General features: G+C 40.2%; 1 protein-coding gene across 1 annotated transcript in view; it reads right to left on the bottom strand.

The window, feature by feature from the left end:
* adcy1b (adenylate cyclase 1b) overlaps window positions 1-9,365 on the bottom strand; it is a 57,598-nt gene extending 48,233 nt beyond the window's left edge. The window contains exons 1-3 of the mRNA XM_082174202.1: window positions 8,660-9,365; window positions 3,607-3,756; window positions 3,402-3,520 (exon numbers count right to left, since the gene is read on the bottom strand). Of these exons, the coding sequence (XP_082030328.1) occupies window positions 3,402-3,520; window positions 3,607-3,756; window positions 8,660-9,241 (851 nt within the window). The 5' untranslated portion in view covers window positions 9,242-9,365. The remainder of the gene's footprint in view (window positions 1-3,401; window positions 3,521-3,606; window positions 3,757-8,659) is intronic.
* Between the last annotated feature and the right edge of the window lie 913 nt (window positions 9,366-10,278).

Genomic DNA, 10,278 nt, shown 5'->3' on the forward strand with positions numbered 1-10,278 from the left:
AATGATCTGCTTTTAGCAAACTATATTGCTATACTGAGTAAAATCGATTGAAATATGTTGAAATAAAATGTAGTTTGTATAAGCAACGTATTAAACTGCAAATTAACATTTATATTCCTTATAATAAAAACGAAAGACCTATGTTACAGACATATGAAAGACAACATTTCGTTGATTAGTTTTGGATAGATTACACATTTTTACTGTAAAATATCTGCCACCTCAAATAAGCTTTTGTTTGCCAATTTTTGCTAATATGTTAAATATAGTATGTTTTGTCAATGTAGGCTATATTCGAAGTTTGAAATATGTATGATAAAATGTATACTTTAGTTTTTACAAAGAAAGATTACACTTCAATTGTTGTTGTAATTGTAACCTTTTTAATAAAAATATATATATATTTACAAGGTAGATGTAAACAAATTTTAAAAGGTAAATATAAGCATTTTCTTTAAATAATTTTTATTGTGTTTTATTATTGACAAATTTGGGGAGAGGATACATATTCCAAAACTGAAAATACAGTATGAGAATTAACTGCACAATTAATAGACATGTTTTCCTTGGATATTATACAATTTGCAAGCAAAATTTGTAAAAAAAAAAAAAATTGACATGCTTCCAACTGTGAACCAATTTGGTAGAATATATATATATATATATATATATATATATATATATATACTGTATATATATTGCTCTTGCATTCTTTCTTGTGGCTATAGGTGACACACCTGAATGAATGGCTCATTAAGTATGCGGGCCCCATTGTCTCCTGAGGTGTGAACCACTACATATGCATGATGCTGTTGAATGGTTGACGCCCCTTGCGCATATTGCCTTTACAAACAAAAAGTGTTTTACAAGATTTAAATCAATGTATTGTGTTATGTGAATGATAAGGGCAGGATGATTTTCACATCATTTTGAAGAAAAAATTCTAGGCAAAGACATCAATTAGTCAAAAGTCTTATTGACACATATTTAGTATGTGTTTTGTGGCCTTATTTCAGAAACTTTAGTTTTTAGTTTTTTCAATAACCATGCATAAACATTATTCTCTCAAAAATACAAACATGTACATACATGTTGCTCACATATTATGGTAGCCCTGTTTGTGCTAAATAGAGTGTAATTATACCTTTGCCATTAATATGTTTATAAGCAACTGAAAAAAGCACAAATGTCAGGGCATGTCAGAACATCTCAAGGACCCCAAAAACCCCTCAGACCTCAGAGGGTTAAAGACTATAGAGACAAACTCCAATACACAAAGGACATTTACTCCATTCTTACCCACAAACTTTTCCCAAATGTTTATAGTATTTCTCCTGTGTGTTATGCATGTCCCTATGTTTTATTAGCCTAGTTATGATTCTTTAGTTATGTTAGAGTAACTTCCAATGTTGATATCCAAAGATGATGTATCACTGCTTTTGTCTTCAAATCCCCTCTTTCTTAGTATCAAAATAATCCCCTTTTGATTTTATAATCAGTGGTGTACAACATGTTTTGATAAATTGCATCATAAATATTTGTACCATACTTTTGTGTAAAGACTGCACAAATTCTCCATGCCAGCATGAACATGCAAATGGAGATGAGATGGAACAAAGACTTTCTCCCGGTCTTCTTAAGCCCCTTTCACACAGAGATTCCGGAAAATACACGGATAAAGTGACCCGGGATTTGACCCGGGTTCGTTTGATTTTGGTTCATTCACACTGCCAGTGATTTTCCGGAATCAGAGAGTGCGTTCACACACAACCCGTAAAAATGCCGTAAAGACACGTGACATCGATGTGACTTGTAATCTCAGCAGCGTCTTAAGTTTGCCGTTTCACAGCTGGAGAACGAGCCCGGCTTCAGCGTCATCACTACGACACGGCATTATTACGGCTTTTGTTCACACAGCGCGCGTTCCGGGACTGAACACGGCAATGTTACTAGGTCCCGACCCGGCATCGATCCCGGCATAAATCCCGGGTCGAGTTTGCGTTCACACAGAAGGCGCTCTGGCAATTTACCGGCAATTTGCCGGGTTCAAAGCGCTGTGTGAAAGGGGCTTTAGATTGGTCACCTCAACAAATGGGTGTGAACTGATAGGACCTTTAAGAGTATCTGATTAGGTCAGATCTTTGCTCAATCTCTTTGAGACAACATTCTCCTGTCTCCTTCCGGCAACTTCATCGTCAAGTTAACTTCTTTGGATTCAACGTGGACCACCCCAAGAACCCAAACGAACGCTTCAGCGCACTCCTGGTGAAATCATCAAGAATCTCCTGCATCTGGACATGTTCAGCAACCGAAGTCAATGCAAGTACTCGTTCACAGCCTTTAGATACGTTCCTAAGTTATTGTGCCCCTTCAAGGTGACCCTGATTCTCTGATCGAAGGTTGTGGTTAACTGATTGTAATCTTGCCATTCTCTTTTCTTCTCTCTCTCTTTCTTCACTTTTCTTTCTTGATTTTGTATACAATCTTTGCTTAGTTTAGTTGTGTGTGTGTGTGTGTGTGTAGCCTACCCTAGTTTCATTTATTAAACCATTATATCAATGCTTTATTGTCTCTGTGTTTGCCACATATCGAAGTCACTTAAACATCTTGATCTAGCGATCCCTATGCTATTACCCTGCTAGTGCTTTATTTACTTTAGTTGGAAAAGGTTATTCTTTCTTGGCCAGGAAGATAATATATTTCCTAGAATTAATAATTGATTATGCTTTCTGTTCATTGGATGAGCTGATCAAATAATTGTACTGTTAATTCTGCTACAGTCAATTCTAAAAAAGAACTAAAATATTTACCATTAATTATAATCCGTTAAAATTAATTATAAATATAAATATATATTTTAAATTGTAACTCGTTACATACAAATATATAATAAAAAATTCACAATAATGACTAAACCATGAGAATGCATTGTTATTATTGAATCAAATTAATAAAAAATAGTACATTGTTTATTTTACTGCCAAATGTACAATGTACTGTACAAGAAAGGGCTAATGAAGTCAATTATAGTCTTTTTGTAATGTAATTTTAGAACAGCACTATATATTTCATATTATCCACGTGAGCTCATGTTTCAGGTGAATGTGTGTTCATGTAGTTTAAGGTTTTATCCCTGCAGCCACAGAGAAACACAGAGGAGAAACTATAACAAACTATCAGCCACTGATCTTTGCTGATGGAACCATTAGTAAACTAATAAAGCAACTATCAGCACTGTAAAATCAATGTGTCAGTCAAACCGAATTCATGCTGACTCAAGGTCCATCAGTCAGTCAAGGGTGTAAACAAAGAAAACAAAGTCTCAAGCTGATAAATCAAGTCGTTATCAACTTGACGTCAGTAACCTTTACATTTACTCAAACCATCTCAGTCCGCGTTACCTGACGTTGTCGTGCCGCTGGATGTAAATCTTGTGGAAGATCCTCTCGGGTGGTTTGAGGAAGTCCTCCTTCATCTCCATGGCCACGTTCCTGGGCAGAAGACTCATCAACAGACGCTCCTGCATGAGTGGACGTTCACATGACAAATCAAGAACAAAACAGCACAAGCATCTCTGAAGAATCAAGGAATCACATGAAGTTTGACCTGCTTCTCGTTCTCGTCCTCCATGCGCAGTCGCTCCTCGATGCAGTTCCGGGCCTGGAGAAAGGCTTTCCGCTGCGCTCGCTCCGTCAGGATGCGTACGAACAGACCGGACAGATTCACACTGGTGAAGAGCAGTGTGTTCGCCACCAGCTGCCAACAGACAGACCAGATCAATCATTACAAGAAGTGCTGACACGACACAAGCTTCAATATGAGAGCTTTAAAGAGAAACTATTCTGCTTTTCTCCATCTTCATCTGTGTTTAGTGTGTAATGTTGCTGTTTGAGCATGAAGAAGCTCTGAGTTCTTCTCTATATCAGTGTCAGTGTTCCTGAACTCCTGAAACGCCTCCATTGTAATCTTGAGTTTCTTCCGGGAACGAACACGTCACAATATTCCTCATTATAATAATTAATATGCAGAATAAAGGGGCGGGGCCTGGTTGAGTTAGTTAGTAGTGTGTTAAACTGGCGGTTATGGTAAGGGGCGGGACATTTCCCAAACACACCGAAACGCTCGACCAATCACAACACACTGCTCCAGCTGACCAATCAGAGCGCAGTGTGCTTTTCAGAAGGAGGGGCTTCATAGAGACAGGAAGTAAACAGAGCGTTACTGACAGACTGGGAAGAGAGGAGCCGCAACAATGGAAAATATGTGGAAAATAATCAACATTCAAGCAGGAAAACCTGTTCTATTAGAGCCTGAAAACAACAAGACTTTGTAAAAGTGCACTAGAACAATTTGTGTCAGTGGAGCAATGTGAACAACAGCATTAAGTGTGGTTGTAGTTTCGTTTGGACGTGTTTGTCCTCATCAGTGCGGTCAGTGCTGGTTTTCTGTTCATATTCAGGTCGTAGAGTTAAGGGACATGAGTCTATCTCCTCTTTATTGGATTAGATTCGTCAGAGGACACACGCACAGCACCTTTATTTAGCCGGCCTTACTCTGCACAAGCACATGCTGAAAACTCAGTGATTTACACACAGACCAACATGAGTAAGAGGTTCAGTGGGGTTCTATATAAAACTCTAGGGTTCTTGACCCAGTTTTAAAGAACCTTCTTTGCCACAAAGCTTCTATATAAGGAGAAATGTCTTAAATGATTGCAAAATACTTATGTTATTTCAATGTTTTCTACTGATGAAGTATATTTACACGCTGTTTAATTCATAAAATGTAATTAAAGATTTAAACAAAATTGATTAATTAAAACTAAATTCACGGTTCAATATAGAAGCTTTTCTGCTGAGAGTGTGTGACTCTTACAGTATAAAGTGCAGCATGTTTCTCTCTTTTTTCTAAAGTCATCAGGATGAGGCCAGAAACATTCGTCACACAAGGGCGCAAATACAGACATGAAGACTCAGCAACACACTAAATGCACAGTCCCACATACTGAATCTGTGTTTAAAGAAAATTATGAAAACTACCCATTAACAATGATTTTTGCAAAGCTCAAATGTTAAGGGGTTGATAGAGTAATTATACCAGATGTGTTATTGTTCCAGTATTGTTCATGTAAACATGTCAACTAGCTTTAACTAAGTTGCTCAGCATGACTCTTTTGACCATCATTATGTAGTTGTAGTTATGTATCTGAGAGAGGAAAGTGTATCCGCACAAGGAGACAGTGTGAGTTCATGTCTACTAGAGTCTCTCGTGGCAGCACTGAGAATCTAAAGGTGTATCAGTAAAATTTACCTGGCATAAAATGTCTGTTGTCTACTGTCACTAGAGTAGTGTATGAACTCACACAGAGTAGCTTTCTGTCACTCAGTACAGTGAGTTCACATCTGCTTGTTGAAATCTTTGGCCCTCACACAAGATTCACTCCTCAATGCATGCCTTACATTATGAACTGTGCACTAAAACTTTTCAGTAAGCGACTGCCCATGAAACGCTTGTTTCAGGCCTACAGGGACATGAAACATTCATGTGAGTGACACTCTGTTCACATGTTTTTCCACTGCACTGCTTTTCCATAAACAAGTAAACAAGAGCTAGACTGACGTGTTTGACTGTTGTTCTCGCGTCTCGCATCTTTTGCAGTGTCTCGCACATGACACGGCAATCTAAAAACGAAAAGAAGTTCAACTTTAAAAACGTGTCTGTGGACCTTGCTTGATTTTCCTTGCACTGACTTGCGTCTCACATTTTTAACCACAAAAAAAAAAAAACACTTTCAGGGTGTCGTGGAGGGGTGAGGTGTCTACGACCCAACATCTAGCTACTGGAGTGCCTCAGGGCTCAGTGCTGGGTCCGCTTCTCTTCTCCATCTACATGACATCACTAGGATCTGTGATAGAGAAACATGTTTTTTCCCATCACTGCTACACTGATGACACACATCTCTACCTCTCATTCCAGCCTGAGGATTAGTTGGTAGATGCTCGTATCTCAGCCTGCCTGACAGACATTTACTGCTGGATGAAGAACCATCACCTTCAACACATCCTTATAAAGATAGAACTGCTTGCGTACTCGGCCATCCCAACACTTCAGCACAACTTCTCCATTCAGTCAAGTCAAGTTAAGTCACCTTTATTTATATAGCGCTTTTTACAATTCAGATTGTTTCAAAGCAGCTTTATAGTGAAAACAGGAAAATAATGCAACAAAGTTTGTTTCTGCTGTACAGCAGATCTAGAAGAAAATAGCGTCACAGTCCAGCTTAAGTTCACTGATGGTTCATTTTTGTTGTAAAAAGTTATTCATTTAGTTCATTTATATATATATATAGCCGCTTTGGAGAAAACAGTGATGTCATTGTCCAGCTTAGTTCAGTTCTCATATAATGGTGTCAATGCAGGCAGATCAATAATATTGATGAATATTAAATCTCCATTCAGCTAGGCTTATCAACCATAACTCCAGGACAGACAGGACAGACAGGAACCTTGGAGTTGTGATTGACGATCAGTTGAACCTCACAGACCACATTGCTAGAACTGCCTGGTCCTGCAGATTTGCCTTATACAACATTAGGAAGATCAGGCCCTTCCTTTTGGAGCTACACATCTCCTTGTCCAAGCTCTTGTTCTATTCAGACTGGACTACTGTAATGCCCTCTTGGCAGGCCTTCTAACATACACTCCAACAAGCACAACAGTGGTGCCAACCATTCCTGACATGATTCCCATGCATTATTTTAGTGATATGTCTGTATGCGTCAGTCCCGCAGGAGACCAGCGCTGATCACTAACCCTAACTTCACAGTCACATCTACAGACGTCTGTGGATCCGGTATGGATCATCTGAAGCCTCATTGCCCATTTCTGTGCTAAAATAGCTTTCAGAAGTGTGTCTGGTCTCTGTTCAGAGCCGTCCTACTTCGAGCCGCTCGTCCTCTGGGTGAATCTGGACCCAACTAACATAGTTTCTGAGAACTACACTGCTAAACACTGAACTTTTGATTACACCTTGAATAGTCATGTTTCAATTGCACTAATCATAATTACAGTTAGGGTCCCTTTGTGACAACAATGTGCAATATCTTTACTCAAACTGTCAAGTTTCTGTATTGTAGTGTGTTACATTTATGGTGTCTTAATTATTGTTGTTGTGTTGTCATGTGTGGATGCACAGCAAGGTTTGCTAATTAATTTCATTGTATAATACATTCATGAATTGAATTTAATTGAATTAAATGAATGTTCCATTTGTCCCAAAAGATAAAATCCACGATATTGTTTCTGACTTTCCATAAGAGGACAGAAATATGAAGAGATTGATTACGTTGATCAGAAGAGAGAAACATGTCAAACAGCCAGGCAGTTTAATGTCTTCAATTATTGCAAAATGCTTTTATGTTTATGTTATTTCAATATATGTTATATGTTTTCTACTGATGAAGTATGTTAATGAGCTGTTTAATTCATAACATTTAATTAAAAATGTAAACAAAATTAATGAATTAAAAGTAAATCTATAAAATGATCTCATGATGGGACCCCTAAGGTTCTGTAGCCTATATGAAGCGCCTGACACAACCCTTTATGGTTCGATACTGAAGCTTTTCTGCTGAGAGTGTGTGACTCTTACAGTATAAAGTGCAGCATGTTTCTCTCTTTTTTCTAAAGTCATCAGGATGAGGCCAGAAACATTCGTCACACAAGTACGCAAATACCGACATGAAGACTCTGCAACACACTAAATGCACAGTCCCACATACTGAATCTGTTCTCATCTGAAAACAAAACGATAAAAACGACCCATTAACCAAGAGTAGCATTAACTAGTTTACTGTAATAATGCAGTAGATGTAACACAAAGTATAGTGTCATAAACATACATACATTTGTTAAATAGATTTGTGATGTTAATAACCGGAAACGCGTAATCACAGTCTTTACCTCCACGTTCTTTCAATCAAAATCAACAGATATTATTAAAGTGTCAACCTTTCAGAAAAGTGAATGATATTGATTCTGTTTAAAATCTATCTGTACAATGGCAGCTAATTTGAGATAATCAGTTAATATATTTCAATTTAGTAAACTCAGAGATTAAGTTAGTAGAACTTCTGATTCAGATTTTCCCACTATAAACAAGTCATTTTGAAGATTGCTGGAGTGCATTTACAATTAAATACTATTTCAGTCTTTCTCCTCTAAAATGTCACGTGTAATGGCATATGTGCCTTTTCTTCCTAATTAACCTATTGGTGAAATTTAGCAATTTACTGAGTGAAAATATTTCCCTCCTCGAGCATGCACTTAACTTGAGGAACAGAGTAAGCAGTAAATCACACAGCTTGATTGCGTGGCAGGAGTGTTTGAAACATCCGAACAAACAGATTGACGCAGAGCTTCTCAAACATAATCTTGATTATGCGTGATGATCAAATAGATGAGCTTTAGAAAAGCCTGTTGATCAGTCAGCTTATGTATTGTATTTCCCTGCATTGTATAGCAATTATTGCGTTTAACATGGAAAACGAATCGGAACGGTATCTTTGGTGCCGGTGTCTGAGCGCGCGCGCTCGCTGTCCAGTGCTGAACTCATGAACTATAATACGCGTGCGTGTGTGTGAGAAGAAGCAGAGGCTCACCGCTCTCCACAGGCGTTGCGTCTTCATCGTCACCGACGCGGCCGCGACGACCGTGTGCGACACGGACACCAGCAGCCCGAAGAGCAGCGCGAGCAGCGTCCGCACGGGCAGCAACGCGTACGCCACGAACGTCAGCAGCAGCAGCGGCCACACGCCCTGCTCCGGACCCGCGGCGCCCGACGCCCCCGACGCGTGCGGGAACGGGCAGCACAGCAGCGCGAAGGTGAGGCTGAAGAACAGGCTCAGGTGCGCGATCTGCTGCAGCTGGGGCACCTGCAGGTACTTGACGTTGCTGACGATGAAGAGCGCGATGAAGACGACGCAGTGCACGGGGTAGGAGCCCTTGGCGACGCTGAGGCCGGCGCCGGACAGCAGCAGCTCCAGCAGACTGAGCCCGGAGGACAGCAGGAGGAGCACGCACAGCGCCTTCAGCGTGGACGCCTGCTCCTGCTTCAGGTTGTAGTTGTGGAAGAGCGACTCGAGCTCTTTGCAGTCGAACTCGTCCTCGCACGCGATGACCCCGGGCGGGCAGTGGCTCCTCCGGCGCCGGGTCTTGACTTTCTGGAACGGCAATTCGTCCATGGCGCGAGGGCCATTCACGCGCCGGAGAGACGCGCGATCCGCAGGTGGTGCAGAGGCATGTCTGGCGGGAGAGACGGAGCTGGTTCGCTCGAGAGAGAGAGAGAGAGAGAGAGAGAGAGAGAGAGAGAGAGAGAGAGAGAGAGAGAGAGAGAGAGAGAGAGAGAGGGGGGGAGAGAGGGAGAGACTGGCCTCGAGCTCGCGCGGCTCAGACTGGATCACGCCTGCGCAACGCGAGCCGCGATAATTCTGCTGATTGACAAGAGCGCGGATCTCCGAGGAGCAGCGCGAGCGAGCGAGGCACACACGACCCACACACGGTGATCAATACACGGGCTGCAAGTTGATGTTTTTACAGGGGGAAAAAAAAGAAAAGAAAAAAAGGAAGCTGGAAAACAAGAAAAATGTAAACATATCTACAGAACAACATGTAAAATGTTACATTTGAAAGGCCATGTTTCTATTAAAATTTGTTTCAGATCTTTAAACGTATTCTGACATCCATAATAATAACACTGATGAAGAGAAAGTCATGATGAATCGAAGTTCATCACAAGCAGTAGAGATGCACACTGTGTGTCACACACACACACACACACACACACACGCACACGCACACGCACACGCACACGCACACACACGCACACACACACTCTCTCTCTCTCTCTCTCTCACTGTAAAAAAAATGACATCCCCAAGTCAAACATTTCTAGTGACTGATAACATCTAAATTTTTCAATTAGTCTGACATATTATTTCTCATTGAGCCAATGTTAACAGACTATTGCAACAAGAATTGCACTTGGGCCAATAAAAAAATGTAGATATGACCGGTCACTAGAAAATTTTGACTTGGAGAGGTTAGATTTTTTTTACAGTGCTCTCAACACAAAACAAGACACTAAACTAATGCAGTAAACATTCATTTCACAACATGAGATAGAACATAAAAGCCTAATGTATATAATTGATAACAAAAACTAATAAGAAACATTATTAAAAATGAAAAACCATCTAATGGCCGGTGCTTGACCCCACAC

This window comes from Leuciscus leuciscus, assembly GCF_965113295.1.
Source record: "Leuciscus leuciscus genome assembly, chromosome: 6".
Lineage (NCBI taxonomy): Eukaryota > Metazoa > Chordata > Actinopteri > Cypriniformes > Leuciscidae > Leuciscus > Leuciscus leuciscus.